Source organism: Euleptes europaea, chromosome 19 (assembly GCF_029931775.1).
Source record: "Euleptes europaea isolate rEulEur1 chromosome 19, rEulEur1.hap1, whole genome shotgun sequence".
Lineage (NCBI taxonomy): Eukaryota > Metazoa > Chordata > Lepidosauria > Squamata > Sphaerodactylidae > Euleptes > Euleptes europaea.
Genome location: NC_079330.1, coordinates 31,551,500 through 31,576,380, shown reverse-complemented (window position 1 = coordinate 31,576,380; position 24,881 = coordinate 31,551,500). Strand labels below are relative to the sequence as shown.

The following is a 24,881-nucleotide window of genomic DNA, read 5'->3' as shown; positions in this document are numbered from 1 at the left end:
TAGTCAGTTCTCTTAGAGCGCTCTCAGCCCCACCTACCTCACAGGTGTCTGTTGTGGGGAGGGGAAGGGAAGGTGACTGATTCTTCCTTAAGTGGTAGAGAAAGTTGGCATATAAAAGCCAACCCTTCATCTTCATTTTTTTATTAGAGACACCAAGGCTGTCATTGTGGTGAAAACGCACCTAAGCACGAGATGAAGCTCCCTCCAGGAGCCTGCCTGGCCAATCTACCACTGAGCTCTTCCCTTCTCAGGTTCTATCGGTGATCAACTGTCCCGCACAAGGAGAGAACGCCTTTCATTGATCAGCAGATAATAATCACACCCATGTTTTACACACAACAGGGGACAACCAGCATTTAAAGCCATGGATATTTCTCTCATGTGTGTCAGGTTCTTCGCTGAACACAAGATTCAGTCAGGCTCTTGACATAAGTTCAGGCCAAGTCCTGGCCACAAGTCAAGTCCTTGGTTCCCAGGGTTTGGATCTCCTGTATCTCCTGTGTATACTTCGTTTGTGCCGGTGCTCACAGCTACGGTGTGTTTTGTCTTCATTCATGGAAACTGCTTATCTCGCTGTTGCCTAGCAATGTTTATCTTATTCTCCTGTCCTAGTGGTTTTAAGCAAGTAACCTGTACTGGGTCTCCATTGCTAACCTCGCCTGCCTGCGTGCAGTCAGTTCTTTTATTTTGCCTTTTAGTTCCTAATAAAGTATTACTGCTTCAGATCTACCTGTCTGGATGAGTTTGCTTGAGGGATACTAGGGGCAGACGCCTGAGACTGACATTGTGGAGCCAAGCCCACATCTGCGATTGACCTGGGAGCTCCCAACTCACTGTTGTTGTTTAAGAGGCCACTTTGCATATGTAGGTAGGATGGAGGAACCAAGCCTACCAGCAGATCCGGGTGCCCCGACCTCTGCGCTCTGCTATTGCTGTAGGGCTGGTAAGCAGATCAGGGACCGGCCAGCATTAGATTGCAGTGTGCTGAGCTGGGCTGGACTCAGAGGCATCTAACTGCTGACCCCTATTCCAGATCTATGGTGGTGGAAAGTGGCATCAAGTCGCTGGCAACGTATGACGACCCCATAGGTTTTCAAGGCAAGAGACCTTCAGAGGTGGTTTGCTATCGCCTGCATCCGCATAGCAACCCTAGACTTCCCTGGTGGTCTCCCATCCAAGTACTAACCAGGACCAACCTTGCTTAGCTTCCAGGATCTGACGAGATTGGACTAGCCTGGAGACTGGACTAGCCATCCAGATCAGGGCAGAGACAAGCAGAGGTGGTTTGCCATTGTCTGCCTCTGCGTGGAGACCCTAGACTTCTTTGGTGGTCTCCCTTCCAAGTATTAACCAGGACTGACCCTGCTTAGCTTCTGAGATCTAATGAGATCTGGCCAGCCTGGGCCATCCAGGTCAGAGCATCCTAGATCTATAGCCATGTCTTTATTTACAGAATTTATATTTTGCCTTTCTACCCAAACAGGGCCAACGAGGTGGCAAAACTGAGAAGAGGAGTTGGTTTTTGTATGCTCTCTCTCTCTACTACTTAAGGAAGAATCAAACCAGCTTACAATCACCTTCCCCTCCCCACAACAGACACCCTGTGAGGTAGGTGGGACTGAGAGTGTGTGACTGGCCCAAGGTCACCCAACTAGCTTCATGTGTAGGAGTGGGGAAACAAATCCAGTTCACCAGATTAGCATCTGCCGCTCATGTGGAGGAGTGGGGAATCAAACCCGGTTCTCCAAATCAGAGTCCACCGCTCCAAACCACTGCTCTTAATCACTGCACCACGCTGGCTCTCTAAGAAGGTATGGAGCTCGTCAGTGGCTGGATGGGAAACTACAGGAAGCCCCTGGTAAGTTAATGTAGCTTTCCAAGAAAGAACAGGATCTAGTAGAAAATAAACTGGGGGGGGGGGGAGAGAAATATGAGAGTTCCTGGCGCCAGTGGAGATGTATCATAAGCACCTGCATAGTATCCCCTGCCAAAGCAAGCTGCACTTACCTTAAACTTCCTCATTGACTGATAAAGTCTTCCAAGGTTACCGTAGTGTTTTGCTGTCTGCACGTTGAATTCCCCAAAGGCTTTTTTAGCGAGCTGGAGGGAGGACAGGTGTAAGTCGTGGGCTTCCTGGAGCAACCGCTGCTCCGTTTCCTTGTTGTGACAGTCGATCGCAATCTCCTCCAAGATAAGTGCTTGCATGTGGAAGGAAGGAAGGAAGGTCACATCAACATGCTGAAAGGCACCAAGTTCAACTGGAAATCGAGTCACCAAAGTGTCCTTCTGCTCAACCCTTACCTTCTGTATTGCCTGTTACCAGATCAACTAGACCATTCGGAAAGAGAAAGCGTACATGCATACAAACCCTTTCACTCCCACACATATCATACCCTCATGTCAGATAATTGTTCTACCTAGTTCACAACTGACTACTCGTACAGAAGTCGTTCTTCAGTCTCAGACTGTCCCGGCTCTGCTATCCAAAAATCTTTTTAACTGGAGATGCAGCAGATTGGAACTTAGACCATGTGCCTACAACTAAGTGCTGGATCTCTGAGCTCAGGACTCTCCCAAAGGCTTCTCTACACTGCAAGTAATTTCCCTCCCATCAGCAGCCAAATCTCAAGAAATAAAAAAAATGTGAGTATGTGTGGTGGGGTGTCTGGAAAGCTGTGCTATTAATCCAGTACACTGGGGAGGGAAATGTCACAGAAAAGAATGGGAATGACACATGGGGTTGGATCTAGACTAAATTTTTCATCTGCTGAATGGAACTTTCCTGCTCTCCCCTCCCCCTGCTGCCCACTGATCTCCACAAAATGCTGCCCTGGGGGGGGGTGGGGGTGGCGGACAGGGACCGTGTGAAACAAAAAAAGGGGGAGAAATCAGTGGACATCACCAGTTTAGTCTGGATCGAGCCCAGGGTCTTGGAACAGACACTGAAATGCTGTGACTCTTTGCACCTTACATGGTACATTGAACGGTCTCAGGAAATGCTCTTTGGGGGAAGTTAATGGCACAGCACTGCTGAAACCAAGCAGGCAGGGACCTGAGTGCTACCCTGATGAGAGAGCTCTGGGTATCCCCAAGGAGAGTAATTCTGAGCTTTCTAAAGCATGAGCAGGATATTATAAAAATAAGTGGGTGTGTGGAGGAGGGCAGAGACATTGGAAGACATGGAGCCAAACAGTATCACTTAGACACCAACAGCTGAAAGAAGTTTGTTGGAGAGAGAGTTTAAATGGGAGTCACGCAGCGGTAGCTTGAGGCCACATGTCTGCTAACTATATTTCACCCAGCATCACTGCTTCGTCTTAAGCTTTCCCCCTTGCCCTTCAAGATTTTTTGCAGGAGCAGCCGTCATTCCTACTTCACCGAGCATGGGAGCTAAAAACAGCTCGCAAATACCTTTAACTCTCTTGGAAGAGGCCAGAAGAAGATGATCTTCAGGAAGAATGTGAGTTATGATGCCAATGGCACGCTCCGCGTGGAATCTAAAAGCAGGACAACAGCAGGTAAGAAAAAAAGATCCCTTTGTCTTGAAATGTTATTTAGTCAAAATAAGACAAATTCAATATGTTTTGTTTTTTTAAAACTAAGAGGGACAATTTAAACCATACTCTGACAAGGGATGCTTAACCTCTAAAATCCCGGTCTCCAAGAGTGTCAAACAAGGATGTGTTTTGGCCCCTCTTTTGTTTAACTTATTCTTGAGCAATCTACCTCAAAGCTTTCAATCCATCAATGGCCATCCTCCTAAACTAGGAGGCCGCACAGTTCCATTACTACTATATGCTGATGACACAGTCATCCTGTCTTATACGATTGGCCTCCAAAGATATCTCAAAACTTTCCATCAATATTGTCAGAAAAATAAATTGCAAATTAATTACTCCAAAACCAAAGTGATGATCTTTGCAAAAAGCTGGCATCCAGTGAAATGGAGTATTGATAGCACCCCAATAGAACAAGTTAAAAACTACAAATATTTAGGCATCACATTCAATTATCATCTATCTTGGACAGGGAACAGGAAAAGGGTGCTAAATTTGGCTAGACATTCAACAGCACAATTAAAACACTTCTTTTTCTCCAAGGGCAATCAGAACGTTACCGCAGCTATTAAAATTTTCGACCTCAAAACATGTAGCCAAATACTCTATGGTATTCCAATTTGGATAAGGGCCTTTAACAGCAATGTGGAGAGCCTTCAGGCAAATTTTATAAGACAAATACTAGGAATACCAAAATGTGTCTCATATTCAACCATCTCTCTCAAAATTGGCCGCAATTTAACAGAGATGAAAGCCTGGATATTGACTTTTAAATACTGGATTAAATTCCACTTTAGAGCCAACTTGAAAGATCTAATGTTCCATCTTCTGAAGGATCCATACAGGGCCAGCTGGTTCTCGGCAATTTTAGCCAAGCTTAATCAAATTGGAATTAACCTGGATGAATTATTAATGCTAGAGGAAAAAGCAGCTTTTTATATAATCAAACAACGACTCTTAGATCACGAATACCAGAAAATATGCCCGCTTACTCCGCCAGTATGTTCCCCACTTAAAATGGGTTTGTCAATATTACCCGGGAGGATGCAGCAATATTTTAGTACACTTGAGGAACCTCTTCAATGGAGAGAATTTATGCTAGCTCGACTCAATTCCTTTCCATCTAAGGTTTTATACGGGAGATTTACTAAGACTCCCTTTCACAAGAAGGTATGTCCATGCGGAACGGGCCAGCCAGACGCCCTACATCACATTATTTTAAATTGTCGTTTACATGAAGAACCCTGTAAAAAATGTATATTACCCTTAATCAGCAAATGGATGGCCCCTTATAGAACATCCACTTGCCAATTCTTGCTGAACGACATTACAACTGATGTTACGGTGAAGGTGGCGGAGTTTTTGGCAGAAGTTGTTAAGGTTAAGATTCAAACTCAATTTTAATCTAGATATGTATTATCTGTTTATCTCTGACCTTCTGACCATCAATTTTATTGTGCCAATAAAGGTTATCTGATTCTGAATTTAAACCATGCGCTTGAAGGACTGCCACCCCCCTCCCTGGCATCCTCCTGTGCCCGCACTTACAGAGGCGAGGTGGGTGGCAACTAGAGACAGGGCTTTTGCGGTGGTGGCGCCTCATCTTTGGAATGCCCTCCCCCTTTAAGCTCACTGGGAGCCTACCCTGCTGCCATTTAGATGATAGGTCAAAACATTTCTCTTTACTCAGGTTTTTAAGTAAAGTTTTATCCCATCCGCTTCTGGTGGCTATTTTGCAGCCTGCCTCCCATTGGAGTACTGTTACCACGGTTCTTTATGATTCCTTCTATTTCATGATTTTTAAAACAACTTCCAAAATAATTTGTTCCTGTTTTTTGCCGTTTTTACCCTTTTATTTATTAAAAAATGTTTACCCTGCCTTTCCTTGTGGTTCAAGGTGGCTTACAATGAGTTTAAAAACATTTCCAATTAACACCAAATTATAGCGAACCCCTCCAAATTTCCCCCCCTCCCCTTAAAAGATGCCTGCCATTTAAATGCCCTCAAAAGAGTTGGTGAACAAGAAAGCTTTGCAGTGCCTCCTGAAGATGTCCAAGGGGGGGGCCTCCACAAATCTCTTCAGGGAGCCCATTCCACAAAGCCGGAGCCACCGTGGAAAAGGCCCTAAGCTCTGGTCGATGCCAGACAGGCCACCCTAAGTGGTGGGAGAGCCAACATATGGCTACCTGAAGACTGAAGTTGGTGCACAGGGACATACGGAAAGAGATGGTCCCCTTTATAGGGCTCTTTCATGATTTTAAGTGTTTTTACTTTGTCAGCAGGCCTCTGAAGAGGCAGCGTCTAAATTTCCAGAATAAAAGGAGGGCTGAATGTGAAAAGTCTTAGCAGAGATACAAGGAGTTACTTCACATGTCCTCTTAACACAGTGGTTAGAAGCCCACATGCATAGTTCCCTGTGGGTCTCTCCAAAGTGGGTGGCTGTTTTGCCAAATTTGCCATCTCTTCTTTACTGTGGGCGGTATTCATTGTGTTCCCACCTCTTCTCTTGTCAATCATGGTTTGTTCCACTGCTAGCTAATGTCTTTAGTTTTAACCCTTTCCTGGACCTTCAAGGCAGATAACAGAAGGAAGCCATCTTCCCATGTCCCTGGCAAGTAAAAAATAAAATAAACAAAATCCCAATTCTTTCCACACATCGCTTCCCAGAGCGGGTACCCTGAAAGAGAAGCAGAGATCTTGAATATCTCAAGCACTCTTTTAAAAAAAGTGGCTAAGCATTTTCAACAACATCGTTGCTATGAGAAAATGAGCAGGTCCAGATTATTCTGAATGCATAGAGGGACTCAAAGTTTATTTCAGGACAACTGTTTACTACACGCTAAAACAGAATACAAAAGTAAGGATGAATGCTTTCATCAGAACTATGCTAAGTTTATATTTCTATACTACTTTTCTGCACTGCTCAAAGCAGTTTACAAGAAAACAAGTTAATTATAAACATTAACACACCCACACCCCTCGCAATTCCAACATTAGTCCTCATTGCTGGCAGTTGCTCTCCCTACATAGAGAAGCCAGAGGGGAAATGGCGGATGGTGGGGGGGGATGCAGCTTTCATTTTAAAATAAAGTGATTATATCCAGTAAGGAGAGAAATTCACACACCCCAATGGTGAGGAAAGACACTTTTATTTTGCTGATTCTTTTAGAATTCATGGTCACCCAATGAAGCTGACAGGCAGACACTAAGAAATGCCTCATAATGCAACATGTACTTCATCATATCACATGTCACACGAAACTACCTTATACTGAATCAGACCCTTGGTCCATCAAGGTAAATCCTGTCTACTCAGACTGGCAGTGGCTCTTTAGGGTGTCAGGCAGAGATATTTCACATCACCTCCTATCTGGTCCTTTTAACTGGAGATGCCGGGGATTGAACCTGGGACCTTCTATATGCAAAGCAGAGGCTCTTCCACTAAGCCACAGCTCCTCCCAATTATAACTTTACCAACTCCCCATAATAATGACTTATGATGATCCCTACCTTAGGCTTGCCCTGACCTGAACGGCCCAGGCTAGCCCAATCTAGTCAGATCTTGGAAGCTCAGCAAGGTAGGCAATGGTTAATATTTGGATGAGAGACTGCCAAGGAAGTCCAGGTTTGTGACACAGAGGCAGGCAATGGCAAACCACCTCTGAATGTCTCTTGCCTTGAAAACCCTACATGGTTGCTGTAGTTCAGCTGTGACTTGACAGCAATTTCCACCGCCGCCACCTTAGTCTTTTAAAAAAGTAATTAGGGAGGTGGATGGGTCTACTAATGACTTCTAACTATACCCAAAGAAGAAAACCCCCATGTATAGATATTTCATTTATATATGAGTACCCAGCTTGCTGGGGGTAAAGTGTAGACGCGACTGGGGAGGCAATGGCAAACCACCCTGCAAACATAGTCTGCCTAGTAAACGTTGGGATGTGACATCACCCCATGGGTCAGGAATGACCCGGTACTTGCAGTGTGGTGTAGTGGTTAAGAGTGGTGGTTTGGAGCGGTGGACTCTGATCTGGAGAACCGGGTTTGATTCCCCACTCCTCCACATGAGTGGCGGAGGCTAACCTGGTGAACTGAATTTGTTTCCCCAATCCTACACATGAAGCCAGCTGGGTGACCTTGGGCTACTCACACTCTCTCAGCCCCACCTGCCTCACAAGGTATCTGTTGTGGGGAGGGGAAGGGAAGGTGATTGTTAGCCTGTTTGAGTCTCCCTTAAGTGCTAGAGAAAGTCGGCATATAAAATCCCACTCTTCTTCTTCTACTACCTTTACCTTTATAGATGAGGCCTACCTGTGAGTGCCTGATACTGGAGACAAACAGGGAAGGGCCACCACCCTCACAATAAACATCTGGCTGGCTTCTGCTGGAAGAATAATTCTGGACTATTTGGACTTCAGTGTGATCCATCAAAACAGTTTTTAATATTTAAAGCAAAGCTTTAAAGGGACAGACAGCCTGTCATTCCAGCACCCTAAACCATACTGTGCCTTTGGCTATTTTAAAGGAAAGGGCACAATCTGTTCAACAGCTGTGGGATGCAGGTAGGATTTTCAGTGGTCAGGGAGAGCCACCCCTTGCTGCAGACATTCCTCTCCCGTCTGACAGGGCCCACTACTGACCATTCCTGCCTTCCTCCTAAAACTGCACAGGCTCCACCCCATCAACAAGGTCTTCACTATGCATCAACAAGGTCTTCACAAGGAGCACCACCTCGCCAACGTAGCAACACAGCCCCTGCACCCACAGTCAAATACTAGCAAGCAATGTTTCCGTGGTTTTATTTGCATAATTTATTCTGCTGGCAAAGGATGAGAAGGGTCAAGCGGTCCCAGCATACCTTTCAGTTTTGGATTTGCAGTAAACAACTATCTCCGTTTACAAAGTCCACCTCTGCCAATTCAGATCACAAATGGCCAATTCAAAGAAAAAACACTGGAGGCACAGGCCTCTCTGGATGTTACCAATTCAGAGTATGGAGCAGAGACAGGGAATTTACTACCTAGGTGCTCCCCCCAACCCCAATATAAAGAACTGAAAATCATCCTGTGAAGTAGGTTAAACTGGCCCGAAGTCAGCTAGCGAGCTTCATGGGCAGATAAGAATTTGAAGCTTCTCCCTCCCAGTCTAAAACTCAACTCAATACACCAGGCTGGCTAGTAGTGGTCTATGCAGCTCAGCCCCATCTAATTCTGACTGGCAGTGGCTCTCCAGGGTCTCTCATGCAAAGGCAGATCCTTCCCAGTGTTTGAGATGCTTTAACCGGAGATGTCAGGAAGGGAACCTGGGACTGTCTGCATGCAACTGCTCTATTCCCCGAACCACGGCTTTTCTTCCTAGGAGGATTGCACGTACAAACAGACTAGGATTTATGAGAGAAGAGAATTTTGGTCTAAAGGGAATGCAATACTCACAGCGCATTGTCAAATTTCCCCGAACTGTACTGGTGAACGTAGGAAGAGTACGCCAAATCTTCATGAGCCGTGGCTACGTGGATGTTTTTGCCACCGAACACCGACTGTCTGATGTCTAGCGCCGTCTGAAACGATTTGTGCCAAAGAAAACAGAGTTTCACTTACCTGTAGCTGTTGTTCATCTGGTGGATCTTCTATGCAGTAACACATTGGGACGGCGCAGGCCAGCCACGGATAAGATTTGTCAGCTTCTAGCAAAATCGAAAGTGAGAGTGCTCCCCCTCCCATCGGGGCATGCAGCCTTCCTGCCCAGCGGTCACATGACCCAGGGGGAGGGAGCACTCTCCCCTCCAGTTCTCCAACCTGCCGCCACGGAACCAATAACCACATGATTGCGGAGAGGTCCCACAGCAGGGAAGGAGGGAGGGATGTGTTACTGCATAGAAGATCCACCAGATGAACAACAGTTACAGGTAAGTGAAACTCTGTTTTCATCTGCGTGGCTTCTATGCAGTCCCACATTGGGAGAGTAGCAAGCTCGGTTCCCCGGATGGTGGGTGTGGGACAGTCACCGAAACAATGACTGCAAGACGGCACGTCCCACTACTGCCTCTCTAGAAGAATCCACGTCGACCTCATAGTGCTTCATGACGTCGCCACTCGACAGATGTCTCGGAGGTCAATTTTAGACGAACAGGCGACGGAGGCAGCATAAGCCCTTCTGGAGTGCGCCTTGATCATGTCTGGGCAATCCACATGTGCTCTCTCATAAGACAGTTGAATGGCTGAGGCAATCCACCTGGACAGGGACTGCTGGGAAGCCCGGTGCCCCCTACGGCAGTCACTACAGCAATAACATATTAATGTTTTCCCTGCAAACAAGATTCTCTGTAATAGAGCCCTCTCCGTATCGGAAGAAGGGGTCGGCAATGACACGGGTAAGACGAGACCTTGTGTGGGAAAGAAAACTTGGGTTTCAACACCACTTGATCAACGTGAAGCTTAGTAAATGGTGAGGAACGACAAGAGCCACTAAATCTCTGACACGACTGGCCGAGGTGACTGTGACCAGACAGGCAGTATCAAGGATAGCAAGAGAGGCCCCCGGTGGCCAAGGGCTCAAACGGTGTTTCATGAGTTGGGACAACATGAAGGGAAAGCTCCACTGAGGAACAGTGGAGATACCCGGGGATAGAGGTTGATTATGTCCCTGTATAAAAACTTCTGTGAGTCTGGGTGTGAAAAAAACACAGAAAGAGAGTCCAACTCAGCGTGAGAAGCTATAGACACGTCCTCTCTCCGTGGCGGCAGGTTGGAGAACTGGAGGGGAGAGTGCTCCCTCCCCCTGGGTCATGTGACCGCTGGGTGGGAAGGCTGCATGCCCCAAGGGGAGGGGGAGTGTAGCAGTCTCTGACATGATCATGGTATCTTATGAACATGTGCAGAATTAATTCCATATAGAGCTTAAACACATCATACACATACAGAGGTTTGTGTAATGTATAATGAAAGTCTGTGTCATGCTGACAGGCTAAGCTCTGTGTCGGGCTGACTGACTACTCTCAAGGTTAGCTCTATCAAAGCTAACTACTAAAGTTACTCTGGCTTTGTCCTTGAAGGGGCAGTGTAAAAGTCACCTTTCTGACTCAGCTGCCAGATGTCAGAATCTTAAATGGCCTTTTCAAGGTCTTAAGATATCTTAATGTACTAAGAGTGCATTAATAGTTGAACTTGTGCTTAAAGTATAGCCTAAAGGCATTATAAGTTCTCTCAGGATAAGAGTAACAAGCTTTCTTGCCTTTTGTAATCTGCCCAAGGCTGTCAGTTACTAAAAGATGTTACAAAGTGACAAATGTAAACAATAATTGTGTTTCATGAGTTCTATGGTTAAACGTTGTGCTACAGATTTCTAAGTAGTCTCATTTAATGCGTATAGTCCTAACGAAGAGGATGGTATAGAAATTAAATATGTAACTTGATCATGTAACTCAGAAATGAGTATTTATACTTTAGGCACAGAGAACTGAAAGAGAAGGAAATCCATATAAGGACATAAGACAGGAACAGAAACCACTAAGCTCCTGGTATTGGATAAGAAAGGGAAAATAAAGGTACCCTTTTGAAGGCAAAGGAAGAGGGGAAAAGGAACATTCTTCACTCTTAATGGGTCTAGAAATTGTATAAATACCAGCCACAGTCCAGCTTGCATTTTAGAATGCTATGACTGGCAGACTGCAGCTGTCTGATGTAGCACTTCTCCATCTCAAAAGGCTTGAGATGTAAAACATTGAAACTCTGATCCTTGCGTGGACAGAAGTTCAGAGATATCTTGAAATATCAAGATCTGGATATTTCAACATATCTTACTTACAGTCTTCTTGTGAGACTGCTCTATTCCTAGAAGATAGAGACCCTTAGAATTCCTATACTTTGAATAGGAATCTAAGTGCAGTGATCTTTCCATGTAATGGAACACTGAGAGTCCATCAGATTTATGGATTCTTACAGACTAAGCCTATTTGGCTTACCAATGCTAAGAAGCATCCTGAACACAGGGCTAATAGCTAGACCTCTGAGATTGTGTCAGAACATCCTCTACTTAACAGAGGGACTTCTGAACCTCCTCAGAGCAAGAGACCAGAAATGTTCCTGAAGGGAAAGGAGACTTTCTGTACTTTGTGAGATATGCACAATGCACATACACAGATTGGCATAGTCAAAGAGACTGTAAACAGCTTTAAGCTAACACATAGTATTTATATATTCAGCATTGCTGTCTAAAACTAGAAAGAGCATGCATAGCATGTACATAGACAATGTCTGATCTTAATGATGATCAGTTAAGAATATTAATAGAAGTCTTTAAAGGACTCCAGGTGACACAGATGACACAGCGAGGTATAGTGTGTCTTCTGTACAGAAATGTTATGATGTTTTGAATGATTTAAGTTAGGATGTTTCTAACCAAATCTTTCTCCAAAGAATTAACCATATTTTGACAGGATTTCTGTAACCTTATATTCTGAATGAAGGTGCATTGCACTAAGGATACTTTATGAGTATATTCTGACTAAGATACTCCTTTATGGAGGCATAGAGAATGTGAATGGTTACTTGCTACATAAACATGTTTAAGACTAATGATGTCTATCCTTATATGATATTTTAAGGCTTTGCAACCAGAAAGCATATATTGTATAATGTAAATAAATGTGTTTTATATATACTTCTACTCTTGTCCATTATTATAAATTTATTGGCGTGTTCAAAAGATGTCCTAGAAGCAATAACAAGTTTCTAGGAACCGTTGATTCCGGTCTAGTGGTGTCTTGCTGAATAAGATAACTCCATTTCTCAGTGAATGGTACATTCTAAGAGTGTAGGCACTTAACGGCCCGAACCGCGACAGGAGCACTCTCACTTTCGATTTTGGTAGAAGCTGAGAAATCTTATCCGTGGCTGGCCTGTGCCTGCGCAGTCCCAATGTGGGACTGCATAGAAGTCACACAGATGAACTCTTGTTATGCTGTCCACATTTCAGATGCTTCCACAGCAAATTTTCAAGAATCACTCAAAGTGCTTCCATATACAGGCATCACCGCGAATGTCTCAGAACACCGCTGGCATACGGCCCACTAAAACGGCCTGTGGCCAGAGCTACATGTTGGGACTGCGCATGCAGCAGCAGGAGGAGAATGAGCCAGACCACTTCAGAACACAGGCAGGGGTGGGGGATAACCCATCCAAATGTTCACCCATGTAAATAATACGTCCTCACAAATCTGAAGTGCGCATGAAAGATTCTAGCCCAGACCAAAGCTTGCTGTAATGGTTCTGCTATCTTTAAAATCTGGGGAACATTAAAAATAATAATGTGGTTCCCCACCCTCATAGTCTGAAGGGCACGTAGCCCGTTCAGTCTTCCCACCATTCCCCCATCTCATTCGGTTTCATATGTAGACCAAAGCCATGCATTAGGTCCATCCTCCAGTTAAGCCCTTCCAGGTGTTTAGGGTGGGATACTGAATTTTTATATGTTTCTCCCCCACTTACAAAAATCAAACAGCATCAACACCATTTCATTGTGTGGCTCTTCAGTCTTGTAGTTCTGGTTTAGTTTTTCCAATGCACTTCCCACTTTCGGGGCCCAGTTCTTGCTGTATTTTATACATGTTGTTTTTGTTACATGTATTATGTTGTATATTGTTTCTATTCTATTGTTTAATAAATAACTAATTAATTTTAAAAAATCCTGATAGTGAGGCAGGGGGTAGTTTAAGGAGCAGGATTCAAAAGCCACTCATTTCAAAAGAACTGTTTAGAACTGCAAGGCTGATTTAATCTGCTGTGAGCCAACATTTAGAAAAAATATGCATTTAGTTTCAAAAAGTCAAAAATTTGCACTCTAAAAATGGAGAGGGCACTGAAAATAGTGACATTTTACTGCCAGTGTCAGTTTGAGAGGTCACTGCCTCACTTGCAAGCCAGGAATTCCAAGATTTAAATGGCAACACATGCCCAATAAACAGCATTCAAAAGGCACAGACAGGAACCATACCTGGTAAATCGCAACCGACTGGCATATGTTGTCTACGTTGAGTAAATAAAACCCATAGTCAAGTAGTGTGTCTGAATATTTTGGGTGCTTGGCTCCAAAATGCTCCCTGAATGACAAAAAGAAAATGCACGTTAGAATACAGATAACATGCAACAATATCGGTTTTCAAAACACCTTTAGATACTCACCGAGCTAGATACACTGCGTGTTTTATCAACTGTTCGGCTTTCTTAAATTCACGTTTTACAACACAGGCCTGAACCAACAAAAAAAGAATGCACGAGTGAGAGACTATGAATATTCAAAGCATTCCTGTACACCGACTTACAGGAACCCACGTTTCCAGAACTACCACAGCCTCTTACTACAAAACTGGCACTACTTTTCCCCAGGAATGTTGGATGGGAGGAACAAAATAATAGGGAAAATAAACAAAGATCAACAACAGTCAGCTGCTTTTGGGGGGTGTAATTTGCTACTTCTAAAGCAGCAAAAGCATTGTGTAATTTGGCAAGCACAAAACAGAGTTGGAAATATTACTGGAGAATGAATTATCTGAGGATGGAATACACATAGCCAAGGAGCTTTTAAAACAGGGGTGGGGAACCTTTTCTCTGCCAAGGGCCATTTGGATATTTATAACATCATTCGCGGGCCATACAAAATTATCAACTTAAAAATTAGCCTGCTATATTTGGTCAAACATTTAGCCAAGAGGCACGACCAGAGACGACTCTGAGTGTCTGCCACATAGAGCGACTCGCTTTTGAGCTCTGCTGTCCCCAGCTGGGCCCAAGAGATTCAGGCAGGGCAGCATCCTTCTGAGCTAGAGATCTGCCAGGACCCATGAAGGGCCAGAACAAATGATTTTGCGGGCCTTATACGGCCCCCGGGCCTGACGTTCCCCACCCGTTTTAAAATAAAGCAGCCATCTGCCCAATGAAGACCTTTAATGGGACAAAGTCAGAAAAACCCACACAATCCACTCTGAAGGAAGAGTGGGACATAAGTTAAGAGTTTGCACAGGGCAGTGTTGCAGCTCAAAAGCAGAACTGGAACTCTGCTCCCATGCATGGTGCACACCGAGGGCAGAATGGGCAATACCACCTTCAGTCTGCAGGTGGGTAATCATGTTTCTGGATTACTTCTTGAGTTAAAACCTCCTTGACCTGTATCATCATCATCAATTTTATTAATGTTTTAGTTACAGACCTTAACAATATTAAGATTAAAACCATACAAAATATATAACCCACAACACCCAGAATTACATGAATAAAATATTTAAAATATTAAAAAGTCACGTATATACATATTATTGCTGATTTAAACATTATAGTTCCCCTAAAATATTCTTTCTATGGCAACTTTGGAGCCTAATTTTCAACAAATGTCTTCCTTAACTTAGACGCTAACATGATAAAAAAAGCCACGCTAAGCATGAGCTTAGAATTAACGTCTGCCATTAAAAATCTAACTGGACCTCAACTGTATCTAATACAGCTGGGATATGCTGGGGCAGGGGTCGCCAAACTCATTAGTCAAGAGAGCCAAATATCAGCAGTACAACGATTGAGATTTCTTTTGAGAGCCAAATTTTTTAAACTCAAACTATATCGGTAGGTACACTGTTTATTAACTTAATAAACTTTAATTAAACTTTAGCAGAAGTGGAAACCAGTAGAGCACCTACTGCACAGTGGGGTGGTGAATGGCTGTGGGGAGAGTGTTAAACCCCCCCCCCGGTTCCTTTTGAAAGAGGCACAAAGTAGCAGGAAGAGGGAAAACCTGTAGTAATAGGCCAGGGGAGGGCTAACAATTGCCAGACAAAAAGGCCCACTGTTTTCTCCCCACCACCACCATCACCCAGCGAGGGTCCAGATGTCCAGGGATCCCAGGCACAGAGGAAGAGGCCAGCAGGTCCCCGGTCTATGTGTGTTCCATGCAAACAAACAAGGGGGAGATGCACAGTCCATCCTTCCTTCCCCCCGCCACGGACATGCCAGTTCCCTCCTGGCCAGAGGGAGGGGCAGGTGCTCACCCCCCCCCACCATTCTGGGAAAGACGGGCTCCAGATTCAGGGCAGGCAGGCGGGTGCCTGGGCAAGGTGGTTTGGCTGGAGGAGCCCCCCCCAGCTGGGGGGCAGGCAGGCAGGGCCGCCAACTGCCCCTCCCTCCCTCCCTCCCTCGAGGCCACGGCGCCAGCCCCCTCCCCCCTCCCAGGGGCGGCCTGAGCATGGCCTTGGGCCCGCTCTGCAGCCCTGGGGGCGAGAGCGGCCGTACCGAAAGAGAAGCCCGCGCGGCAGGGAGGGAGGAGGTGGCGGCCGCCGGGGCAGCTCGCTCTCTGCCTCCCCCTCCCCTCCGGGCTGCGGGCGGCCTCAAGCGAGAAAGGCGCTGCGCGGGGCTTCCTCGTCCGGGCGAAGCGCGTCCAAAGCAATGAGAATTTCTCTCGAGCCTTTCTGAAGAGGGACTCGAGGAGCCAACAGCAGAAGCCAAGAGGCAGCGGGTGGGCTTACCATGCAAATATCGAAACGGCGGCTGCTCCCTCCACTGCTTAAGAAACCCCCAATCCCCACACCAGGCCAGCCAGCAGCAGCAGCACGTGGTTGCTCCTTTGTAATTCGAGCGCAGACTCTCTCCCCACAGCAGGCCCGCCAGCAGCAGCGGCACGTGGCCGCTCCTACGTAACCCAAGCGCCTTCTGCGCAGACTCTCTCCCGCCCCCCGCCCCTTTCGCTACTCAGCCGGGCCCGGAAATGGAAAGAGCCGCACTCAAGGGCTCAAAGAGCCGCATGCGGCTCGGGAGCCGCACTTTTGCGACCCCTGTGCTGGGGTAATTTAAAACGATTGGAGTCATAAAATGGGAAACTAAACAAAATATGTGGGAGGTCCTCTATTGAACCTGTGGAACAGGGACATGGCCTTAGAACTTGACCTGTAAACACACCAGCTTCTGAGTTACTATGGAAGATACATTTTCTGTTAATATTTTATTAATATGAATCTTACACTTTATTACCATTAAGCATCAATGCTAATTTTTTTTACACATTTGATGTTTCAGCACTAACACTCTACCAGCATTATCCTATTTTTATCTCGCCTTGTGCAAGACTTCAATTAAAATATTTTTAACTTTACTAGTAATTAAAGCCACAGACTACTACATAAAAACAAACTCCTTGAAACAGAAAGCCAGCACATTTGGCAAACAGCCAGGATAGTTCATTCTTCCCACTGCACTTGTTTTCTACTTGTTAAAGAGGCTTTTAAGAAACTGGACATATATTCAGAACAGAATCCCTTGCCTACACTACCGCTTAATTTGCTGTGTGGGTGAACTAGGCCTTGTTCAGATGAATACAGATCACACAAACACCGGCTGGGAGCTACTTTAGGGCTTTTGGCCAGGCTGAAGTGGAATATTTTACACAGCAGATCCCTGTGACACCTCACAGAGTTTTGAAAGTCTTTTTGTTCCAAAGACAGCTTGCTTATGAAGCTGGAGAGACTGCTGTTCAAGTTCAAATCCTCTTGAGTTGTGTGGTGTATTTTTGGGTTCCAGCCCTAACATTACGTATGGTACAGAGATGTACCCCCACAGACAGCTATGGCCCCAAGCAGCTATCTAAGGAATCATTATAAGGCAACCACAGAATACACCCTGACAATGTCGCAAATGTCTTTACCACCCCAGCATGCAAGGATTTTGCGGCCCTTTTCTCAGCTTGGTATAAGGCCTGGTTCCTGCACATCACATGCTGACCCCAAGAAGTGTGAAACCGTCTCCACTCCCACTCAGTTGTACATCGGTTGTTTACACCAAAGTAAAACCCACCTTTGAAGCTTGCCGTAAAACATCCACTACTACTTTTACTGGCAAGCCAACTGTGATCTCTTTCATGGCTTCTATACACCACTTGTAAGCCTGTGGAGCAGCAACAAGAAGAAAAGGCAGAGAGAACTTGAAAATAAGAACATGAATTTCTCCAAAATAGCAACCTTCCTTCATAATTAAAACATCTGCAGGTTTGATATGGCCTAATTTTGTAAGCACTAACAGCAACGTTGTGGCATACCTTGCAATTAAAAGAGGGAGAAAGATATAAAGGGACATGCCTTCCCCCCAAAAAAACCCACAGGGCTTGCAACTCTTCCTCTCTCTGGTGCAGAACTAAGGTTCCCCCCCACAGCTCTTACAAGACTGCACAGGTGAGCAGTTCCATATCAGCTGTCTTGCTGTCCTACTGCTTATCAGCTAAACTCTAGCCATTAGGCCAAAATCCGCTTTTGCGCCTTAATCCAGATATTTACAGAAGTCTGGTTACAGGCCTCTAGAATGAGGTTTTCAAACTTTGTACCTCAAGAAGTCACCGCTCGAATCTCTCCAGCCAGAGTGTGGAGCAAAAGGCAAGATATCCCAAACCCAGAAACAGGTTACCCAGGGGCAAGAAGTTTTGGGTAAGCAGGAGCCCTAAAGCAATTCCAGGAGCTGATCTGGAGACTAGATGTTCCAGCAAGTCCAAACGACTTGAGCCTGGTGACAGTCCATGGAAAGGTTCAACCTGCAGCTTCCAAGAGTGGCAGAGGCTCGAGTGCAGCCTGAAAAGCTGATTTTGTTTGGCATCAGCTTTCTGAATTACCATTTGTTGCCCAGCAGAAAGACTCAACAAGGCAAGCTTGTATGTGCACACGCGTCGCTGAGGAGTCAACCCCAGTAAAGTTTGCCCAAGGGAAATACTTGTGTGCATGCAGAGAAATTTTGGGATCGGATTCCTTGCAGCTGGACACAAGACACTCACCTCATCGTAATGGCTCTTTGCAAACAGCAGGGCGCACAGCTCCCCGTACAGGGCTGCTTTGTTGGCTTGCTGGCCGTGCTTTGCTAGTTTGTCCATGTACGACTGGGCTAGTTTGAACGTCTCTTCTCCCAAATGGTATTTACAATTGCCGTTTCGAACGTGCAGCAACCTGGGAAAAACAAATCAGGAGCTTGAACCTTGATGCGTTAGTAGAGTTGCCAACCTCCAAGGGGGGCCTGGAGAGCTCCCAGATCTCCAGACAACAGAGAAAATGGCTGCTGTGGTCTGAATGGACTGAATGGCATCATATCCTACTGAGGTCCCTCCGCAAATCCCACCATCCCCAGGCTCCACCCCAAAATCTCCAGGAATTTCCCAACCCAGTGTTGGCAACCCTAGCTGTTAGCTATGCAGTGCCTCACAACCCAGTGAAATGCTAATACTGGCACACAGTCTTACATCCTTGAGGAAACAGGGCACTGTACAAGGACCTCTCACCCCATTTTAAACACTAATGTCCCAAGCAGATTTTCAAAACGCATGGCAGTACAGCAGATGTTCCAAGCAATAAGACCTGGCAGAGAAGTTCGGAAGCAGCAAAGCTCTGAATACCTGATGTAGTTCTGTGGGTTCATTGAAATTATTTATCTGACCTATTCCTTATGTAAGTCTGGGCATCGCCCTCGGGGTCCCTCTCTCCCGTCCCAGTCTGGACGGCCTTAGAATCCCTAACTTGAGCCAGCCTAAGAAAGGGTGCAGACCTTCTCCAGTCTTACAGCCCAGGACTTCTGCCTACCACTCACTCTCAGTCAGGCTTCAGTCCACTCTCCTCCCCTGGCATGGCTCATTCTGCTACCTTTTATTCCTCTCTCCCTCTTCAGTCCTAGCCCCTCCCATTTCTCCCAGGTGCTTCCCTTTCCCCCTGTGCCTCTGTTAACCCATGGTTGTCTGAGCCCGGGTCTGGCTCTTCCTGTCCTCACAGGGCTCCTCGTGAGCCGTCTTCCCCAGCTTTGATGGCCTTCCCTCGCTCCCTCCACCTGAGATCTTGCCTCCCAGGTGTAGAAGAAGAAGAAGAGTTGGTTTTTATATGCCGACTTTCTCTACCACTTAAGGCAGAATCAAACCACCTTGCAATCACCTTCCCTTCCCCTCCCCACAACAGACACCCTGTGAGGTAGGTGGGGCTGAGAGAGTGTGACTAGCCCAAGGTCACCCAGCTGGCTTCGTGTGTAAGAGTGGGGAAACCAACCCAGTTCACCAGATTAGCCTCCGCTGCTCATGTGGAGGAGTGGGGAATCAAACCCGGTTCTCCAGATCAGACTCCAATGCTCCAAACCCCCACTCTTAACCACTACACCACGCTGGCATTCGGCAGCTTCTCCTCCCTGCTTGGCAGACAGTGCTTTTGAAGGGCTGCTGGCCTTGGGGAAGAGGGTTCTGCTGCTGCTGCACCTTCCCCTGAGATGGCAAGAGGGCAGGGCCGGTACCCTCCTGGACTGTGGGTGCTGTGGGTGCCCACTCTTGCCCCCTTGCAGGTAAGTGGGGCTGAGGGTTTCTGGTAGGGGCTGGCAAAGGAAGCCAGGAAGGCCTCCATGCCTGGGCTGTCGGCTCTGAAGGCCGGGATGGACTCTGCTGCCCTTGCTTGTGCATTAAGAGGTTTGAAAGAGCAACTGTTTGCTCCAAGGCAATGGAAGACGCCTCTCCCCATGCTTAGCTCTCAAAGGCAGCAAGAAGAAAACTTCCAGATATTTGTGTACGGTTTGAATCTATTTTGTAGCTCTTTCTCATCAAAAATTCACTGCCTGTAAACATTAAGTGAAAGATACTGGTCGTTCAAGTCTTTAGCTCAAAATTCGGCCCCTGATAAAAGCTACTTCCTGACCAGGGGCCAAACAGGTCCACACTTGGGTGTTTCTAATAGACAATGTGATTCTAAAGGCATTCTCCAACAGCTTCCATCAAGGACAAATCAATTCCTCATGATTAATGGCATACCAATTTCTCCTTGAGAACACACTTGGGGACTGACGGACATGGTTAAGGCCAGAGCAAACTACATAGGACACCACTGAAAAGAACCACACAGCTTCACTAGCTTAATCTTGTGGAAACTTGTTAATTCATCCTCACAGAGTATGTTTGCAACAGACATTTGTCATGGAGCGGGGAGAATCACACCGCCTGTTAACAAGGAAGAGCTTACCTCACACAACACTCCACTGCACGAAACCAATGGAGCATTTCGTCATGAAGGGTACATAACTGAAGGCAGGAAAGGAAGACCTTCTCAGCATCGCTATACCAGCCCGCATCTGAGAGGAACCCTCCTGGAAAGGCAAATGTTATCAGGGACATCAGGACACCACCCAGAGACAGAAAGGCCTGTGTCTTAATCATGCTATTCCCTTTTCCTCCAAGGACATTTTTTGAGCAACCGAATTTTGAGCTGCAAGCTGGAATTGGCCCTTCGAGAAGTTTCAATGCTAACTGAACAGGATATCTGAACTGGCAATTTTGTGATTAAGGTGGTGCAGAAAAAGGTAAAAGGACTGGAGCAGGCAATGGGATCTGAGCCTCTGAGGGACATCAGATGGAGCTGCCAGCCAGCTCTGGACAAGGGAGGGAGAGTGGCAACGGAGCACCTTATGAGCTCCCTGGACAAAGGGCAGGATAAAATGCAGTTGACTGCAAAGGCTTCTGATACGCTGTCCCAAATCAACATACTGGTTAGTATATTTGCAAGATACCAACAGCAGTAAAATACATGCGTCAGGCTCCAAAAAGCTGCTTGAAGAGTGGACACAGACTTATATAACTACCCCATTCCAGATGACTTGCTCCAGCCCTCAGGGAGCAACCTAGAACTAAGGAATTGGGTCTACAAAGAAGATGCCATAATTGATAGCTATTTTATTTCCCAGACGAAATTTGCCCCATGGTTTAAAACGATAAAAAAGATCACATTAGAACCTCCTATCTGGCAGATATCACAACCTATAGCCTTAGAGCAGCCTTTACATTGCTGCGCTTCCAAACTATGCCCACGGAACTTCTTGCCGGTCATTTCTCAAAAAACAACAACACTCTAGCTCAACTTATCTGCCTATGTAGTGGGGATGTAGAAGACCTTACCCATTATGTCTTGGCCTGCCCTTTATATATTGAACCCCGAAATAAGTTCTTGGCAAATATTCTATCTGCATTACAATCATTATCTGATGCTGATAAATAAATGTATTTGTTATCAGACACGGATCCCTATATTTCCCAAAAAATGGCACTTTATGGCCTGGCGGCCAAGAAAATCAGCAAGAAACTAATATAAATTGTGGAAAGCTGGATAGAATTGACTGGGCACATTTTAATGTGCTTTTTCTTTTTTAATGATATTGGCTTGTCCGTTTTAAAATTGCTGTTACATTGTTTTCAGATTGTAATGGCCTATGGTCTTATACAATAAACTACTATTACTTACTTGCTATATACACCCTAGATTGGGCTAGCCTGAGCCATCCAGGTCATGGCTGTGCGTGCCCAGAAGGCATTATACGCTTGTGGTAATTTTCAGAAGTTTACCCAGCATTGCTCCTTCTAAATAGCCTGCCCCCCTGCAGTTACCTAGCACAAATCCAATCTGGATAGCCTTTTCCTTCACGGCAGCATCTGATTCTGCTATGTAGGAGCACCGCCGGCTGAACGAATAGGCCAAGACTGAGGCCACCTTCACGCCATGGTCCATCAATGCCTGAAAGCAGTGATGAAGTAAGTGTCTGGGAAGGCAGAAAAGAAAAAGGAAATTAGAATGTGTGTCCCCCCACACACACAATTTCTTAATTAAGTAACATATACTGAAATACCAAATTGATTAAATTGAAATATCCACAGTATCCAGAATAAAACAGACTGAAAAATCCACAGTATCCAGAATAAAACAGACTGAAAAATCCACAGTATCCAGAATAAAACAGACTGAAAAATAACAGTCTGGTGAACTATTATGGAACAGATGTAGTTTTCCTTCTCATCCTTCTTGCTGTTAACAGAGAGCCAGAAACAAAGGTGAGATGCTAATGGATTCATCTTAGCTCTCTCTCTCTCACACACACACAAGCACACAGCATCTGCACTTTATACTGCTGAAAGGATGCAAGTAAGGTCCCTGACAGAGATAAACAAAATATTTTTGCAAAAACTCAAATGCTGCCAACGGCTGTTTTGAAAACAGGAAGCAATCAACTCTGAATTCCAACCTAGATGGATACATCAAGCCATATGAAATATAGTAACTTCACAAGCCTAGGAACACTTTTTAATTAAAAAGCACAATAGGGCAGGGGAGAGGAGCATGCGTGTGCACAGATACAGAGCTGTGAGAAGCGGGTGGGGCAAGAACATTAGGCAAGAGGATGGAGGCCCCCTGAAATGAAACTGCCTCTTCCCCCGGTCCCCGAGCCCAGTAGTGAAGCTCTGGATTATGTTGTATTTGGGGGTGGGGTGGGGCTCACATTATAGAATCCCCTTTGCGTGAAGACAAGGTTCCACACAGCCTGGCTTAGTTAAACATGCAGCTGCTATCAATTCCCCATTGACCCACCCAGTACTCCAGCATGCTGGGAACCTGGGAAAGAGGCAGAGGTGATGTATCAGGCATTCACTTTGATGCTGGGCATTAGAGAGGCAAGGACAAAGATAAAATAAGGGATTATACTGAAACTCACCAGACACTCAGCCACCTAGAACCATAGAGTTGGAAGGTACCCCCAGAGTCATCTAGTCCAACCCCCTGCACAACGCAGGAAATTCACAACTACCTCCCCCACACACCCCCAGTGACCCCTACTCCATGCCCAGAAGATGGCCAAGATGCCCTTCCTCTCATCATCTGCCTAAGGTCATAGAATCGGCATTGCTGACAGATGGCCATCTAACCTCTTCTTAAAAACCTACAGGGAAGGAGAGCTCACCACCTCCCGAGGAAGCCTGTTCCACTGAGGAACCGCTCTAACAGTTAGAAAGTTCTCTCTAATGTCTAGATGGAAACTCTTTTGACTTAACTTCAACCCGTTGGTTCTGATCCGAACTTCTGGGGCAACAGAAAACAACTCAGCACCATCCTCTATATGACAGCCCTTCAAGTACTTGAAGATGGTTATCATATCACCTCCCAAAAGAGAGGGTACACTTACATGTAGAATCCATTCATCATAAGCAGCACTGAGCTCTGAACTTGATCATTACAGGCCAGCATGGTGCAGCGGTTAAAAGTAGGGGTGTGCAAAAAGTAAAATCGGTAAAATTCAGATTTTGGATCTAATGGACCCAATTTTTTTCAGGTCCATTAGACCCCAATCCAAATTTGACCCCCTCCCCCTCACTTACTTTTACTGAGGCAGCTGGGGTGCCTGCCACCGAGCCCCACATGATGGATGCAGTTGGAGGCAGTGGCCAGTGCAGAGCTGCCTCCAAGCCCCACATGGAGCACAGAGGCAGCAGTGTTGTTCTGCCCTGGCCACCAGGTAAGTGAGGGGCAGAAGGAGGGTGGGAGGGAGAGGGATTTCCCCCCCCCCCAGTCTCTCTGTCTCTTTAAAAAAAATTTTTGGCAAGGCCAAAGTGGCCTGAATAATGTTGAATATATTCGGCATTATTCAGGATCCTCTTTTCGGTTCCCTTTAAATGCTGCCTTTTCCCCGGGAGAACCCCCGCAAATACCAAAAAGGTATTTTTCAGGTTTTTTGGTTTGGCTTTGCCGAATGCACATCCCTAGTTAAGAGCAGCAGACTCTAATCTGGTGAACCAGGTTTGATTCCCCACTCCTACACATGAAGCCAACTGGGTGATCTTGAGCTATACAGTTCTCTCACAATTCTCTCAGCCCCGCCTACCTCACAAGGTGCATGTTGTTTTTTGGGGGGGGGGAAGGTGATTGTAAGCCACATTGCGACTCCTTACGGTATAGAAAAGCGGGGTATAAAAACCAACTCTTCTCCTTCTTCCAGTCAACCAGACACAAGTACAAAATCCATGTCATCCCTTTTATTAGGACTAACCAGATAGACACAAAACATTAAAAAGTGTCAATTCGGTTGGTTCTAATAAAGGGTATTACACAGATTTTGTTCTAGTTTCGGATTTTGCATGGACCAATGTGGCTGTTTGCAGCAGAATTGAACAAATGCCAGTTGAACTGTATGTTTGTTATACTCGTAGTGTTAAACTCTGCAATCCAACAACATAGCCCCATAGCTCCACAGGAGGCCGAGGAGCAACCTGGCAATGTCAATCCAAATTACGTGTTCACAAGAGAATACTAGACCAGCAGAGTAACTACCTGAACTCTGCCGACTGAAAGACTCAGGCAGGGGTTATAAACCTTGGCCTGGGCTGTACCCACTTCAAATGGCAAGTGTGGACTCCCAGATTAATATTAAATATAAAAACAAAATGCTTCCTATCAAAAACTAGATGCAAGGTTTATATCTAGATATCCATGTTAATTGTATAGACATTAAATACCCCTCACAGATAAGTTGGTGA

General features: G+C 45.7%; 1 protein-coding gene across 1 annotated transcript in view; it reads right to left on the bottom strand.

Moving 5' to 3' along the window:
• Positions 1–24,881, bottom strand: part of APPBP2 (amyloid beta precursor protein binding protein 2) — a 67,162-nt gene that overhangs the window by 4,525 nt on the left and 37,756 nt on the right. Inside the window, exons 3-11 of the mRNA XM_056865119.1 lie at positions 21,966–22,117; positions 20,551–20,674; positions 18,348–18,516; positions 17,384–17,473; positions 13,736–13,803; positions 13,548–13,653; positions 8,990–9,114; positions 3,412–3,497; positions 2,008–2,198 (exon numbers count right to left, since the gene is read on the bottom strand). Of these exons, the coding sequence (XP_056721097.1) occupies positions 2,008–2,198; positions 3,412–3,497; positions 8,990–9,114; positions 13,548–13,653; positions 13,736–13,803; positions 17,384–17,473; positions 18,348–18,516; positions 20,551–20,674; positions 21,966–22,117 (1,111 nt within the window). The remainder of the gene's footprint in view (positions 1–2,007; positions 2,199–3,411; positions 3,498–8,989; positions 9,115–13,547; positions 13,654–13,735; positions 13,804–17,383; positions 17,474–18,347; positions 18,517–20,550; positions 20,675–21,965; positions 22,118–24,881) is intronic.